This window comes from Coloeus monedula (genome assembly GCF_965178545.1).
Source record: "Coloeus monedula genome assembly, chromosome: 8".
Lineage (NCBI taxonomy): Eukaryota > Metazoa > Chordata > Aves > Passeriformes > Corvidae > Coloeus > Coloeus monedula.
In genome coordinates this window covers 30590488-30608075 of record NC_138788.1, presented here as the reverse complement: position 1 = coordinate 30608075, position 17588 = coordinate 30590488, and the positions used below count along the sequence as shown (strand labels likewise).

General features: G+C 45.2%; 1 protein-coding gene across 1 annotated transcript; it reads right to left on the bottom strand.

Annotated features, from left to right (window-relative positions):
• Positions 1–1533: 1533 nt before the first annotated feature.
• On the bottom strand, positions 1534–3681 carry ADRB1 (adrenoceptor beta 1). Its single transcript, XM_082286493.1, has one exon. The coding sequence runs from the start codon at positions 3626–3628 to the stop codon at positions 2345–2347; it is 1284 nt and encodes a 427-aa protein (XP_082142619.1). The 5' UTR covers positions 3629–3681; the 3' UTR covers positions 1534–2344.
• Positions 3682–17588: the final 13907 nt, after the last annotated feature.

Here is a 17588-nt window from a genome sequence, read left to right as displayed (position 1 = left end):
TTTTGTCTTTGCATAAAAAGAGCAACTTTTTTTTCTCCCCTGAAAATACAACATTAGAAATTGCAAAGGACAAATTCCTCAACTTTGAAAACAAAGAAAAACGAACAACTGGTTTCCAAAACAAACCGTGAGCCACCACCCTGAAGAACTAGCTCTGGGAAGTGCTCTTCCTGGGAGCTGATATTTAATCAAACTATACTCCTGAGTTTAATAAAGCTAAAAATGACTTCACTTTTATTCTGCACTGTCTTTTTGTTGCTCTGTCTGCCATGTATTCATTTCAGTAATGAAAAACTTTATGAAATCACAAGGATGGAGCACACCTTCATAAAGCCATAAAGGAAGACAATCAGACCAGGGACACAAAGCTGCAGCACTTCTGTTCACTGTAACTCCTTACTTAGAACAATTAAAAATGTAACATTCAGTTATCATTACCTCCTTGGGGAGGATCAGCTGTCAGCATGAGGTGGACTTACTTCTGGGGTGGCATGTAATGCTTACAGAGATTTCTTTCTACTCAAGACCATTTTAAGCTTTCAAATTAAACGCCCTCTGTAATCTTAAATATTCTGGTCTCCTGACTCCCAGCCATGTACTCCTACAAAAATAACAACAAAAGACAAAAAAAATAAAAAAAAATAAAAAAAAAAGAGAGAAAAAACCCAGAAGAGTATATTCCAGAAAGGAATACTTCAAGAAAATGAGTATTCATTATCAGCATGGAAACACCTTGTCTTTAGCCATTAATTTAGCCATTAATTTTTTCTCGTTAATAAGGGAAGTTAGTGGACCTCAGTGCAACAGGAACACAACCATACTGGGGTTTAAACAGGTTTTTTACAACACTGTGTCAGGAAAAGCCATTAGATCAAGTTGTATTGGCAATCTGAGCCATCTTTGGAGAAAAACAAATGCTGTTCTTCCCATTATAGATAGGTATTGTTTCAAAACCTATAGAGACACGCTTGTGCTGCAATGGTATTTATTGCACATAGACCAATTACTTACACAGTAGTAAATTGCACCAAAGTATAAATATGTTATAAAACACACACAGAGAGGAAAATGGAAATTACACACAAGTGCTAAAATAACAGCAGATTCACGTGGGCATTTGGAAATAAAAATAAAAATAATAAAGTCTCTTAAGATATTTTAATTTATAATACGGATATATTCACAGTACCTTCAAAAAATAATATTAAAAAAGTCACTCTCTCAATAAAACTATAGCAGATCAGACAAAACCAAAAATCAGGTTCAGGGTCGGTGTTACTCAAACCTCCTCTTCCTTTTCAATCTGCATGTGTGTATGCTTGTGCAACTAATATCCTCAAATAACTTTACAACTCTTTAACACTGTGCAAAAAACGACTTAGTCGCCATTTTTAAAAAAATGTGCAGTAAATTTTTGTTGCCAGGATTCTCCCCCCTCCCCCCGTTCATCTGTAATTACAATGAACAAGCTGCAGAAGGTTCCTCGCCCCCCCTCCCCGGCCCTGGTCATAAAACCCTATAGTGGTACGTAAATATGCTGTTTAATATAAACATGGTCCGTTCATTCCCCTGTACAATATGCACAGTTTGAGGTAGAAGTTTCTCAGCCTGACTGCTATTGTCTGGCCGAAGGAGATAAGCACAGAACTCACTGCTTGCTGATGCAGAGGGAATAAACACAAGAGTGTGGGTTGGGTTGTTTTACCCCCTTTCGAAATATACCAGTGCTCCTTATTACTCATTATTTTCTCTCTCGCTACTCTGCAGACGAGGAGAGCACGGCTACTCCGAGCTTAAAACTCATCTTGCCAGCAGGTCTCCGTCTTGCCGGCCGCGCTCTGTGCCCGGAGCACCTGCAGCACCGACCCCGCGCCTCCCAAAATCCCGGTGCCCTGGGAGAGGAGATGAGCCCCGGGGCCAGGCGGGGGTGGCCGGACCCCAGCTGCAGCCGAACTCGGCCGCCAAGGGCCAGCACCACCCGCGGGTTCGGCCACCAGCACGGTCCTGGGACAGTCACCCGAGCGCAGGCGCTGCCGCCACAGTCCCCGCCGACAGCGCGGCTCCTAAGGACAAGGTGGCTGTCTCTGGGATGGGCTGTTTATTTCCTTTGTTCTCCGGTCAGTGGGTTTCCTGTTTTCTGTAGTTTCGGATGAGGTATGTTGCAAACCAGTTCACCTGCTTTTATTCCTAAGTAAACACCCGCACTCCCCCTGCCAAGGCGGGCATCGTTTCGCTTGGCGATAGCATTACCATCAGGCGGCTGCCGGGGATTTCTCTGCTCCTGCGTGTCTCCCAGCCTGCCTTCCCCCCTGTCCCGGCTCCGACGCGGCCCCCCACGTCCCCCCTATACCTTGGACTCCGAGTCGGAGGCTTTGCTATGTCTCTCCTCCAGGCTGGACTCGCTGCCGCCCCGCGTGCCCCCGTTGCAGTCGGACCAGGTCCCGGCCAGGCTGCGCTCGGGGGAGCCCACGGTGCTGATGAAGCCCCCGGGCAGCCGGGCCAGCTCCCCGCCGCCGCCGTGCAGCCACCGGTCGGCTTTCCGGCGGCAGCAGAGCAGCCTCTTGAAGGCCTTACGAAAGTCGGGGCTGCGGCAGTAGATGATGGGGTTGAACGCGGAGTTGGCGTAGCCCAGCCAGTTGAAGAAAACGAAGAGCCAGTCCGGCACCAGGTCCCTGTTGAAGACGTTGACGATGTTCACCAGGAAGAAGGGGAGCCAGCAGAGGGTGAACACTCCCATGATGATGCCCAGAGTCTTGAGGGCCTTCTGCTCCTTCATGGCCATGATGCGGGAGGTCTTTCGCTTGCTGGCTCGGCCGTTGCCGAGGATGGGCTGGTGGTGAGGGTGAGCGGGCAGGGGCGTCTGCGGCTGCTCCTGGCTGCCGTAGAACCGGCCCTCGCACCTATCGATCTTCCTCATCTGCTCCTTGGCCTCTCTGTACACCCGGAGGTACACAAAGATCATGATGAGAAGGGGGATGTAGAAAGAAATGATGGACGAGGCGATGGCATAAGCCCTGTTGGTGACGAAGTCGCAGCAGCCCGGATCCTGGTAGCACTGCAGCGCCTGGGGGTCATCATCCCGCCACCAATGCATCATGATGGGCAAGAAGGAGACCAGGGCAGAGATAGCCCAGACGGTGCAGATGATGCCCTTGGCCCGACCCTTGGTCATGAGGCTCTGGTAGCGGAAAGGCGAGGTGATGGCCAGGTAGCGGTCGATGGCGATGACGCACAAGGTCTCGATGCTGGCCGTCACACAGAGCACGTCCAGGGAGGTCCAGCACTCGCAGAGGAAGGATCCCCAGAGCCAGGTGCCCCGCACCACCAGCGTGGCCCCGAAGGGCACCACCAGCAGCCCCATCACCAGGTCGGCGCAGGCCAGCGAGGTGATAAACAGGTTGGTGAGCGTCTGCAGCCGATGCGTCCTCCCGATGGCCGCGATCACCAGCACGTTCCCGGCCACGATGAGCAGCACCACCAGGGCCATCAGCAGGCTCATGCCCACAGCCCACTGCTGCGACAGCAGCTCGGCGGCGGGCAGCTGCCTGCTCCCGGGCGGCACGGCCGTCACCCCGGCCACGGAGCGGTTCTGGGGGCCGCAGTCCGGAGGCAGCCACCCATCGCCCATGGCTGTGCGGGGCGCTCCGGCCGCCGCTCCGCACCGCGCCGCGGGCAGGAAGGCGGCGCCGCCGCCGCTGCCGCCGCCCCGGGGCTGCCGCATGGCCCCGCGCCGCGCCGGAGGACGGGCCCGCCCCGGTACCGCCCCGGCACCGCCCCGGCACCGCCCCGGCACCGCCCCGGCACCGCCCCGGCACCGCCCCGGCACCGCCCGCCGCCAATCGACACCGAGGGGGCGGGACTGGACCGCCCCGCCCGCCCCGCCCCGCCGGCGCAGCGGCGGTACCGCTGCCCGGATGCCTGCCCCTACTCTTTCCCTATCCCTCCCCTGTCCCTGCCGGTACCCCGCTCGGACCCCCCCCCGGACTCCCGGCTTTGCTCTGGCTACGCTCTGCCTGCCCCGCGGCTGCCGGACACAGAGCCCTCTTCCCGTACGGCAGCGCGGATGTCCCGGGCAAGGGGTGTCCGTGCCCGGCAGACGCAGGGCAGGCAGGGGTACGGGCAGGATGGGCTCCTACCAGCTTCTGGAACAGAAGTTACTTCTCTTTACTCCTGGAAAAGGCAAAGTTCCAGCGCTGTCACCATCATTCTCCTTTGGAAAGTAATTAAATCCCCTCCCATTGGAGGTCCCCGTCGGGGACAAGCCCCACGCTCGCAAGCCCCCTGCCTCCAGCGCCTCCTCTCCCAGCCTCGGCGGCCTCAGAGGCCCCGTGTAAAACCTTCTGGCTTAAGGGATGATGCTGCCAGCTCCGTGCAGGGACTGCAGCTGTAGCCTGTCCCCTGCACCTCTCTCTTGCCAACCTTCTTTCCCCCATCTCCTCCAGCCCTGCCAGACCAAGCCACTGAATGGTTGGGAGGTGGGAGCTCCAGCTCCCCTTTCTGACTTCTCTCTGCTGTATTGAACAGGTCTCTCTGGACTTTTAAAAATGCAGGCAGTAGCTTTTACGCAGTCTGGTCAAACCCACTAAATCTAGGCACTGCTCTAACTATTAATGCTGTGAGTACCGTTATTTGGTAACGAGCAGTAAAGTCCGTGAAACATCAAGAGACTGCAACGCCCAGATAATAGACTGAGCAAATCCCTGTGCAGGTCCCATCTCCTTCTGTGAAACCTGCTGCTAGGAACTTGTTTGGTTAGATTTCCATTTACCTGCTTGTCCCTCTGTTCTGCTCTGAAGCTGTAAGACTGCATTTTACTCCTGTTTTAAACTTCTTAAAATAATGTGGAGCAACCACCGAGTAAATAAAAACAATGTCCCCTCTCTCCTGCTTTTTAAATCATTGGCATGCCTTTACAGCAGCACCAAATGTTCCCCACAGCACTCTGGGAGCAATTGGAAGGCACAGTTATTTTCTTCCCCCTATGTATTTATTCTGCTAAGACTGCTCTACTGTTCCAGCTGGCCCATAAAAATCCGTTCTAGGCTTAGGCTTGATTTACAAGGTCACAACCTGGGAAAAAATTATTTATTTATTTACACACTGTTTATTTAACCCTGACTAAAGGCCACACACCAGCATGGACCTGCTGCTTGGCAAACCATTCCCTCATGTTCCCATGGACTTTGCTTTGCTGCTCGTCATCTGCTGGACCAAAGCATGACCGTGTTTAGTGGGAAAGGAAGGAGGCATGACATCTTCAAGAGCAGAGGGAATGAAAAGCAGAAGGATTGTTTCTAGGAGTATTTTTCCAGGTCTGGCATCTATAATCCTGATCTAAAAAAAAAATTATAATACGCAAACAGGTTTGTGGAGCTGTGGGATAGAAACAATTTTTTCTTTTCCACATTTAGCTGGAACACTTAAAGTAAATACGAGCCCCATGGTGCATCATTGCACCAAAGCCTACACAGCAGAGATGCTTGGATGAATTCTGTGAATGTGTACAGTCCATTTTAGCAAAAAATCAGCTAGAAAAATTCTGATAAAATCTTAAATATTTTTCCCAAGATGACACTGAAGAAATGTTGGGGATACCCTGCAGCTGTTTTACTTGCTATTCCTGGAGCACCATCCATCTGTCATCTGTCCAGACCCATTATTGCTGTAATATCTTTATACAGTTAATAAATACCGTAAACTAATAAAATACCAGCTCTTTGCCTATCAAGCTGTCCTATCAGATCTCCAGCAGGAGGTCTCTTCCCACCGTAAGAGAAGATAAGCTTAAAGGTTGCAGGAATAAAGGGAATTATTAGCAAGTATGCAATAAAGCAGAAGACACATAATTGCGTGTTGCTTCTCCATGTCTTTGTTGGTTTGCCATGCGTCCATCTGGAATGTCAGATCAGAGCTGGAACCAGAATGTCTTTGGGAAACAATGCATCTCCAAAGGAAAAAATAAGCAAGTTTACGAATTCTGTACAGAACATCCCTCTGGCCCTTGCAGCACAGAGCAGCCAAATATTCACTGTAGGCTTAACCTCTTTCAGAGCGTTACCTTTTGCATATCTCGTTTAACTCAAAATGTCCTTGGGGTTTTTTTTGCATTTCAGAGAGGTCTTTAACATGATTTTAATACTGCCTTTTGTTTGCATATTATTTAAGGATGTTATGTTAGGTCAAGAGAAGAGCTTACAGCACTGACAAGGTTTGTTTCTACTTGCTCTCCAGATCATAGAATTTAATGAGCAACTCATTTACTTTTTCCTCTGGAAGTCTTTAAAAAAAACTGAAAAGAAAGCCCAAACTCTCAGTAGTTATTGGGAGACATCAGTCTTACATTGTATAGAGGATAACAGGTAGATCCAATGAGAATCAAAATGTATTGCATTTGAGGAACCCTGTTGGCATGAGCTGTGAAACCTCAGCATTTCAGGAACTGAAGTGGGCTACATGGGTATATTTTTAAACCCAGTCTTTTGAGATGCTTTGCACAGCTTCCAACTTGTCTTCTTGCTTCTCCCTCCATCCAAAATAGATTGCAGGATGAGGGTCCTGCTGAATGGGTTCTGTCCCTATAAGCACAGCGCTGCCCTGGAGAATGTCAGCAGCACCAGCAGTGGGGCAGGAGACTGGGAATGGTGCTGGACACTGGGACTAACCCCTTCCTTCATTGTGGCTGTAGCTTAGGGCAGTGGATTTGCTGTTGCCAGGTCTAACTTGCTGCTGTGGGCCATCCCTGAATCTTCAGGGCTGCTCTGAGCTCTGCATGCCTTGTGATGCCCCTTACGACCCAGAAGGATCTTGTCTTCCTTGCCCAGTCTTGGTCCAGTCATGCCTTCATGAATGAAATTCAGGGACCACCATCATTAACATAATGCCCTCCAAAAATATGAGCTATTTGTTCTCTTAAGGCATAAATCAAAGCCCACTGAAAAGCCTGGAAATCCTCCCATTGACTTCAGTGAGCCTCATGTTGTCATTCCTTCTGCAGAGAAAAAGGACTACGTGAAAGCAAATTAAAAATGCATTTGCTGTCCATTTTTCTTCCTGCTGTCTTCCTAAATCTCTTTGCAGACTTAGCATGCATCTGATAAATCCTTTTGTGTTTGCTACCTGGACAGTTGACTAAAACCTTCAGGAAAGCAGGCGAGAAACCGCTCTGTGAGTCCTCATGTGAAGCGGCCAGGCTTCACCCTCTCTGTGCTGGCCCAGGAAGAAATCGTCACTTGTCTCTGTTCACACTGGGCATTTGTTATTAGAGAAATAGAGACATGATGGAACATTGCCACAAGATCCATGTCTCTTGTTTTTAAAATAAACATGTTGGCTTTGACTTGACGTTTATTTTCCATAAATGCCTCAGCTTCAATTCGGCATTTCAGCAACAGCGGGAGGCTGTTATCCTGTGACAACATGCAATTCCATTGACATTATCTCCTGAGCACATGTGGCAGTGCTCCAAATACCATATGTAGCTGATTTTAGTTAAACAATATCATGAAAATATAATGCAAAGGTATCAAAGAACAGAAGTGGCCCTACTTTCCAGCCCTGTGCTGTGTGTGTAACACCATCATTCCGTGGGGAATGCTGTGTACAAGTGTGAGCTACCTTAGGAAGCATACCCCGAGTTTGACTTTGGGGGTCCAAAGTAGTGAATGCTTGTTAATTCCTGTTCCCTCAAGGGCTGTGGCTGATGTGTTGGTTAGCATGTACAGGACTGAGCACATCAACATTTTGAAAAGCTCCAAACCAATCTGAACACACATAAATAAATCCTGACACTCTGGAGCACCCTGTCACAGCAACCCAGCCCTTGTTTCGAGTATTTTTGTCATCAGGAAACTGTCTTAGAAGCATGCTGATTCATTAATTCCCTTCAAGTGATAAAAGAGATGACTATCTGTTGTTCTGTCTCTCTCACACACTGAGCACAACAGTGCTGAAGAACAGCCAAGTCAAGTTTCTTGTCTCCTGAAATCTGTGTTTCATTGTTGCTAAAAAGTCAAAATTCAGGAAAAGGCTGTTTGACCAACACCAACACATTCAATTCTCCCAGAATTGACTTTATTTGCACTCTATTATCTTTATCTGCAATCTATTATTAGATTATATAATCTACTATTAATAATGGACTATTATTAATCTATAGCAATATTATTAATCTGTAGCTCATTAATTCAAATTACAACCAAGCCTTTAATTGCTCAAGTTGCCAGCTGTCTCTGTCTGCATCCCCCTATACTTTCTTAACTTCCAGACTCCTTCACAGAGACATTGGCATTGTGAGAAAAGGCTGCCTCTTTTTTAAGCATCAGCAATTCCTGTGAGAGGGGTAGCAAAACATTTTTATAGCAAGCCAGAAAACCCTGCAGTGGCCAGAGCCTTTGTTTATACAGACAGATTGTGGTCAGAGATGAGAGCAGAGGAGTAATGACTGAGTCCTCTGAAATTTTACATTAGTCTATTCCTGCTTCAATGCATACTGGCTGCAAGAAGTTGCTTTATTTCTCCATCCTGAAGCTTACCCATCCGTAGGATGACAGTAGCATGCTTTGGGAAACTCCATCTCAGATTTTAACTGGAAAAAAACCCTGATGCTTTAAAAGCACATCTCGAACTGTGGGCTTGATGAAAAAGCACAACAGCAGCGTTTCAGTCCAGCAACATGCTGGGTGGCGAAATGTGGAATTCAGAGACCATTTCTTTCCCCTTCACATCACGGATAACTGGAGCACATAAACAAGTGCCTGGAATGTCCAAAAAGACTCATTCAGTATTTTCAGATGTGTGGGAAATCTGCATTTATGTTCTGAATGGCAAAAGACTGACTGGAGGAGCATGGCTGGGGGTAGCTCCAGCTGGCTGTGATGGTGGGTGACGGTTGCAACTGATTTAGGGGTCTGGTCAGCCCAGTGCTGTTGGCTGAGTGTCTCCAGATGTAGTACTGAGGCCTTGGATTCTGCAGGGAAACGGGTTAGGTCTCCCACTGGGAGAAAATACATTCTGGATTTTTTTTTAAGCCAGAGAAGTCAGTTGTGGTTCATGCTAACTTAGGGCAGTACCATGGGAAAGATCTCTGAAGAGCTAAGATTTTGTCGCAACATGTGAAGAAGTTAAATAGTTGTTCCTTTATTTTGTGGCATTAAGAGTGCCTTTAGGAGCTTTTGAAGGATTCTGAATTGCAAATTTTAATTTTGAAACCCATCTTTTTGGCAGTTTATAATATTCAGTGTCAGGCTTTTTCAGTGACTGCTTTTATTTGGTGCAAATAAATACAGGATTAACTGAAAGAGGAAGAGATAGCAGGATGCATCAGTGTTAGCTGGGGGTCTTGCAGAGCCATGTGAGGCTGCTATCAAGTAGCATATGAAAACACAGATGTTAACAATAATCTTAGAAAAATATATTACAACAACTTTAGTCTAATTATGTCTTGTTCTTTTTTTCCTAACCTAATGCTTTGTACCTCTCTGATAAATGTCTTTGATATCTGCTTCTGGATACTGCTGAAAAAGATTAAACCTCCTTAACCGCAATCTCAAATGTAGTCAATGCTTGTCACTGAGTGAAAACTGCTCAGGTTCAATCATCACAGAATAAATAGTTGACTTGCACCTAGCTCAGATGTGGGTGAGCCCACAATGCACTGCCCTCACTGACTTGCAGACCATCTGAGCCTCAGGCAAGTGGGGAAGGAAAAGTGCTGGAATCTGTGGTACCTCCTCCTAAACACATTCCCAGTGTTTAAAACAATACTTACAGTAACACATCTGCCTCTAATGACCTTTTACTTATTACAAGACGCCTCTGCTGACCATTTCTTGGTGAAACTGGTACTGCTTCTTTGGATTAAGATTTTTGTCACCTCTGCGTCTTTTGCTTTTCAGTAGCTGTGGACCAGGACATGCACCTTTTATATTTATTCAGTCTATCAAAAAATCATCCTAAGATAGTGATAAATTATGTCCCCTTTCACCTGTTTGCTTATCCATTTGTAATTACAAATTAAACTATGATATTCCAGCTCTGCAGGTAACATTTCTGATGGCAAATTCCCTTTTAGGTACCACCTATTGGGAAATATCTCTTTAGTCTGCATTTGGCAACAGACACCTGGTATGGTAAGGTGAAGTGCTCAGCATTGCCATTTCCTAGAGGTAAAGTGGATAAATACATGTTCTGTACTTCTGGAAATCTGGTCAGAATTTAAAGCTATGTATCTACATCTTTCAGTAAAATTATTATGGTTTTAGAATGTAGTTTTAACTAGGAAAAAAGAAGCTGAAGCGACTCTGAGTCTGATTTTGGTCTCAGTGTCTTTCTTTTCATCATGACTTGTCCCAGAGTGTTTTTGGAGCTAAATGACTCTCCTGCATGTAGAGCCCTGTGTTGTGTGGGCATTGGAGTCTGACAATAGTCTGGGTAACAGACCATGATCTGGGTGTCAGTCCAGTGCTGGCAGCTCCAGCCAATCCCTTCACTGTTCCTGACACGCTGTGCTGGTGGTGCCAGGTCACCAAAGGCTTTAGCATGGACAGTGAAGCCACAGCACCAGCAACACTGGCAGAGTGCAGGCTCTGATCCAGCCTGGTAGTGCTGGGTCAGATTCGCAGGGATTTGGGAAGACTGGAGGGGACTCAACCCCTTGCAGGGTGAGGCCATCAGTGAACTTCCCCCACACCCAATAAAGCCTTCCTGTCAGAATCCTCTCTAGTTTTGTTCAATGTCTGATGAAGCAAAGTTATTATTGAGTGTTATCTCAATTTTCATTGTAAGAGCCTAATTTTGAAGTTGGTTTAACCAGACCTCCCTTTCCCGCCCCCTCTTCAATCAGCAAGACATCTAGTAATATACAAATACCTCACTGTGGCTTCAAGCTAAATTCATTTATGACCAAGTAACATAAAGGACACTTGCAAGAAATTCTTGATATGCCTGCTTTTTATATACAATGTTTTTGGACAAAAAAGGAGATTTACCTTTTATTTTTTAAAGTTTTCTCTATTAGCTGTTATACTTAATGCATGTAACTCTCTCATTTCTGAGTAACAAAATCTTGTATCTGCCAACAAATTTGTAAAGCATTTGTAACAAAGCCATAATTGTATCTAATAAATACTCTCTTTGCTCTCACTGGGCTTTTGTGAGTCTGAATAGCTGTGAACCACTTTGCAGTCCTCATCTGAAAGGTCTCCTATAGACAGAATATTATGACTATTTTAAATAGAAGAACTGTTATTGAGGCACCCCTGTGTTCAAGCTGTTCTTGACAGTTACCACAGACTGCAGCCTTGCAATCTGAAACTGCTAAGCTTGTAGTTAGCTTGGCTATTGTCACTCAGCAAACACCTTGTTCCTCATGATTTATTTATCCTTCTATTCTGCAGACTGCCCAAGAATGAGTTTGGGACTTTTTACTCCTTAATTATTTATAATTATTCAGGGAGATTGTTTATGCAAACACATTTCAGGCCACAGGCTCTCTATGAACCCTTTGCCTTCCTGATGTCTTTGCCTATTTGGTGTTCCTCATGTGTTGTCCACAGACCTCATGGACCATTGCAAACCATACCATGTGGCATTGCTTTTATTCCCCAAAGGATGGAGTCTCCAACCCAGGAGAGGCACATCTGGAAGGAACACAGGAAGGCTTCTGATGTGAACATGAGGGCATCTCACTGTTTTCCAGGTCTAGGCAGCTCTCATTCAACTGCTTCTGAAATCACATATTTTTGGAGACTGGGTTGGGCAGCTGGCATTGCTGTCAACTTTTTACTTCTACTACTGGCTGTTGCCCTACAGTGGGGTTGGTAGTTTGGGTGAGATGGGAGAATGACTGAATCTGGCCTGTGGTACAGGAGTGCTCTCCTACAGACTTAATCACATGCATTAGGTCAACATTAGGAGGGAATCAGTGGGTCAGACAGGATAAATGACTTTGCCCAGAAGGAACATTGCAAGGTTGGACTGTAGCTGGCGACTTCAGCATCTCCATTGGTGTTTGGCCTGTGGGATTGGTGCCTCTGATTGCAATGAACTTGTCTTTTCCACTTTATGCCCATTTCCTGCGCTTATTACTCTTGGCACCAGTTATCATACCATGAAAGGACATTCTTGTGGGAGCAGGACTAAGGGGGCAGGGCTGTTGTTTCTCCCTCAGTGAAAAGGTCTGATAATCCTGACATGCTGTAAGGCCTCTGGGGAGTGGTGGCTGTGCTTGCATAATCACCACGAGCTACATGCAAGACATAAAGTAATCCCTCTACTCTATTGAAAATAGAGTAGCAAATAAACACCTGGTATGAGCCTACTGGCAATGCCTGTGTCCAGGTTTAGGTGCCAACTTTTAGAAGTATGTGAGCCTAGTGGCGTGATCCCAAAAGCAAGCAGTGAGAACAACCAGAGTCCTTGATACTGTAGCTGGAGTGGAAAGACTGAAAGAGCTCCGTTTGTTTACTCCAGAGACATCACTAAGGGGACACAATGACAGTGTAAAATGTTCCTGCAAAGAAGAGAGGAATAAACTGTTCTCTGCTGGATACAGGAGAAGAAGGAATGGACACACATTATAGCAAGAGCCATTTAGGCTGCAGTGGAGACAGCTGGACTCAAGTCTGGGATGGCTGGGAAGTAATTTTATGCAATTAAGTGAGGTCTCAGGTTAGAAGCATCACTGAATTTTAGAGTTTAAACTTCTCTTACATGTAGTAAAGAGAAATGTTAGTTCTGGCTGTGCTTCAAATCTCTTTGAAGAAGCTTTTCTCTCTACATTTTCTAATGAGGGAATCCAGCTTCCTACATTAGCCAATTCATTTAAGTGCCTGAAGTTAAATGGGATGAATCTGGGCCTCAGTGACTGGCCTTTAGCCTATGGCTCATCCTCAGACCCTGTGGGTCCTGTGACATGGTCTCCAGTTTCTGCTTTCATCATTGCCTTTCAACTTCTTCGCTGCAGCAAATCTTTGCTTCACAGAAGCTTGAACAACCTTAACATTATACGTATTTTCTGCTCTTCAGGAAAGTTAAGCATTTGTTTACTGTGCCAAATGGTTTAATTATTTGCTCTTTGAATATATAAACATGGTTCTAAAGGCTTTATCAGCTAAACCATTTTCCTTCAAAAATAATTGATAATGAGACATTTTGCCTACTGGGTCATATTCTAGTGTTAAGTGCTAAAAAGCAGATGAGGGAAAAGACGTTTTAGTCTCAGTTTTCAAAGATTCTTTAGAAATACAATCAAGTAGTTAGAAAAAGATGCCATAGCAACCCCATAATACCCTGACTGCCTCACCAGGTCAGAAGATGCAGCACTAACAAAAGTTTTTCTATAAACCCATTTGCTGTGAACTAAGGCATCGTCTTAGTTGTTTAACACCAAACACTGTTTCGTGGCAAAGATGCCCTCCCTAGAAAAATCATACTGGCCTAAAACTCTTGAGGTTTTACATTTAGAATAACAGGTCTTTCTTAAATGCTCTGTATTCTGGTTGGTTTTTTTGCTTGTTTGTTTCCTGGTTGATTTTTTTTTCTCCTTGAGCTTTTGGGCTGTGCTTGCTTTGCTTTTCATGTTGTAAGCCTGCAAGAAAATAAAAGGTGAGTGTCCTCAATGAACTTTCTGGAGCTGAAACTGAAGAAAGCATGGAACTGACATTTAAGACTAGAATCAAAATACTTGCATTGGAAAAGCTTCTGCAGCATGACAGGAGGTCTGTAACATGGCATATCCTATATCCATGCTTCCATAGTCCTTTCATGGCAGGAATGAACGCTGATGGAATGACTGCAAAGCATCATGATGATGATGATCATGATGAGTCATCTAATCTCTCTTCTCAAGTCTTTCCTCCTGTTGTTAAGTTTCAGCCAGGGCTGACAGAGGACAAAAGATCTCCAGTAGAATAAGCTCCTATCAATGTAAATGAAAGTAGTATTTGGGCAGAGTGAAGAAAGTCTACCAGTGCCTCACTCACAGAAAGGCTGCTGCAGAGCTTCTTTCACAGCAGATATCTAAGAACACACATAGCAGAAATATATTTGAAGTTAAGCTCCCCACAGTTTTAATTTTCAGAGGAGTAATTGCTTAAATGATACGTGGTTGGAATTACGGCATTTAGAGGCTCTCAGTTGATCTATTGCCACCTACTCCTCATCCCCCTAGCCCCAAGTACTTTGAACCCCTTTGCTTCCTATCAACAAATTCAAACTGAAGAAAAGTTAAAACACCTCCTGGGAATTACATTTCTCTGCTCTGTGTTTGTTCTCTACAGCCAATCTTTACTTCATACTCACCGCAGTTATTATTACAAATCGGGACTGACTTTTTTATTTTGATTGCCAGCTCAACCAGATCTACTTGATCCCTTAGAATCAAACACTGTTTTTCTTCCAGCTCTATAAACAGTGAAGCTCCTGGGCTCAGCTAGACAGTTGCTACTGCTCTTACACTGCTGTAAAGGCATGAGCTGTATCAGAGCACAGCTTGCTCCTGCAGCTGCCTTGGCTGCAGAGGGGTGTTTGTGTCAGTAAACTAAGCACACATGACTTGGACAAGAGGCAGGCAGGAGCAGATAAGGGGCTGTTTTTGCAGAGTCCGTTCTTTGTCCGTGGCCGTGTTTTGGTGAATGAAATCATCGCAGTGCAGACAGCAGTGTGACTGAGCAGGAAGGGAGCCTGGCTGCCCCTTAGTTACAATCCCCACTTGGTTATGTGCTCCCAGCCTTGGACATTTAACCCTTGTGTGGCTTCTTCTCTGAGCAGTAAAACTTTGTGTAAGAACAGTGGCGTGTTGTCTGGAGGTGGTGAACTTTAATACATTTAATAAAAACATATATACTAAACTGACAGATACTTAGGAAGAAGAAGCAAAAACTTCTCCAGCATTTTCCTCATATGTGTGACAGAGAAGGAAGAAATAACATTTTTTGTGTGCAAGATTTGTCCCTCCAGTATGAGTGGGAAGCCAATAACTGGGATATTTTTAGTCCCAGTGCTGTGAGCTGCTTATGGCACAGTGTAGCTCCAATATAAAAAATGTATGTTGTCCCTCTTCCCTAGATGCAACACAAATCAATCAGTAGTTTCTTAGCTGAGCAGTTCCCACATTTGTTGTTTTGGTAAGTGAAATGGAGATGGTCTGTCTGTGGGTGCTGCCCACCACATGGGGACTTCATGCCCAGCAGGAGCCATTCCCAAGAATCCCAGCTGGTGAACTGCAGTGTGCCCTGCTGGGCTTGCAAGTATGTGTGTCTTCAAGGGAGGACCTGGTTTTGAAATTTTAATTGACTGCATGCATTCTTAATTTCACAGGAAGATGATTGCAGGAAGAAAATGGGCTCAGGTGAGCTGTGAAGGAAAAGAAAATAAGCACTGTGAGACAGATAACAAACCTGGTGTGCTGCTGGAGAGGATTGCTGTGAGCATGGATGGGGAAGAACTTCTGTGCAAGGGAGTGTGTTTAGCAGTGTGTTTAGCAACAGAATGGGAGATGTCCTGAAGAACGACTTTGGACAAGACACTTGAACATAGCTACAGCAGCTGAAGAAGGAGGAATATAAAGAAAAACTTCCTTCTAGTGTGATCTAGTAGGCTGTGGAGCAATCTTAGAGAAGCAGCAGAGATCCTGAACAGATCACAAAGCAGAACACAAGTGTGGTCAGTTGTGCTCAAGCAGAAAGGTACAGTCTACTTCTGCCTTTGGAATTCAACATAGAAGGACTGTCTCCTTTGAGACAGAGAGATGACACTGAGACTAGAAGACACAGGAGACTTTATTTTGTGTAAACAAAACACCCGTGGATGGACTGATCCCCACAGTTCACTAAATATGTTGGGCTGGACTCCATTATTCCTTATTGTTTGATATGTCTTCCCTGGAAGCTCAAAAATAAAGCTCTTCATCAATTAAACAATGCTGGATGGAGTTTTAAAACCTTGCTCAAGAGCCACATCCAGAAACTCAGGCAGCTGGCTCGATCTGAGCTACTGGATTTTGACTTGAAAACAAAGAAAACCTTCCTATGAACTGAGAGATCTGTTATTATCAGTTTGTCTTTTGTCCGAAATGAACCATTATCTGCTTCCTTAGGATCAAAGGAAAATAACTCATGAACACAAGAGAAAAGGAAAAAAAGAATCTTTTAGCAAGATAACTGCACATTTTGAGGCAGCCTGTTGTCAGGTCATGGCATGGTGTTCCTATGTCACTGATCTGAACAGTGACAGAGAAGAAAGGTTTAAACGGGGAAAAAGGTTTTAAAAAATGAATGAGCTCAGAATTTTTTCACAGACACAGCCTTCTTGCAGTGATGAGCACACAGGGTCTTCAAGCTGTGACTGTTGGATTTGTACACTGCCTCTTTAACTCACCCAGCCTGAGTGGACAGAGAGCGCTGTGCCATGGCTCACAATTTAGCACCTGCCCTTATTAGCACTTTTAATATGTTCTCTTCTACATCTTCAATTTTTCACCTCTTTCATAGTCTCAAGGCATTAGACTGTACTGTATGTTTGATCCACAGGTTCATCTTGTACCTTTCTTGGTTGGATGGGTTGAGTGTGGCATAGCAGCCATGAGGAAAAGTCACTTTGCAGGTGTTAGGTCAGGCTGGAACTACTGTCCCTCAATACAGATGGGAAAGTTTGGATCATCTCATCAATAACAAATTATTTGTCTCTAATTATGTTTTAAATTCTGTGCTCCTCAACACAGTGAACTCTCTCAAGTGTTTATTGCTGTCCTGGTTACCTTTCCCTCACTGCATCAGCCATTTATCACACTCATTGTCATGACAACACATTTGTGTGCTGCTGCTTGTCATTTTATAGCTCTAAAGCTGAAGAAACAACACTGCTGTACTTCAACCCTATGAGCCCCAGTACTTTATGCTCCTGTTCTGCCCTGAGCTCTTTCCTAAGCTCATTTAAACTTCTGTTTACTTCCCCTTCTCTAGGGAAAACAGGAGGAAGGGGCCAAACTGTTAAAGCATGGCTGATGTCAGGATGGGCCAAAGGGGGAATGAAGGGAAAACAAGAAGTGAGATTAAAATTGGAGACAAACCTCCTCTGCCATAGCACTGATATATGGGATAGTTCCTCCCATCCTCTCCCCACTTTGGATTCATAAACATGACAATATGTTTAGAAAATCCATTGTCTGCCAGCCTTCCCTTTGCTGCAGAATGTTACAATTTCATGGAAGAAAGGAATCCTATTTTCTGAGTAGCTTTTTTCTTTCTTATCCTCAGATTCTCCATTGGTAACTGAGGAAGGAATTTTAGCCTACTTTAATATGCTGTTTAAGACAGGGATTATGCTTCTATGGGCATGGGTTGTCTTCTAATAATAGGATCCTGGCTAGCACTGTATTCTGGCTGGTGTTCTTCTAAGCACTAAAGACCCCATCTAAATTATAGAAAAATGCCAGTGATTATGTTGATAAATAGGACAATCCCAAAGGGTTTTAAATAGCACTTCACAGCTTTGACAAGCCTGCCTCAAAATTTCCTTGTAAATGAGAAAGTTAACACCTGGCTGGGAAATTTATTAAAATTGCAAACGCTAATTTGCTTCTAGCTTGACTT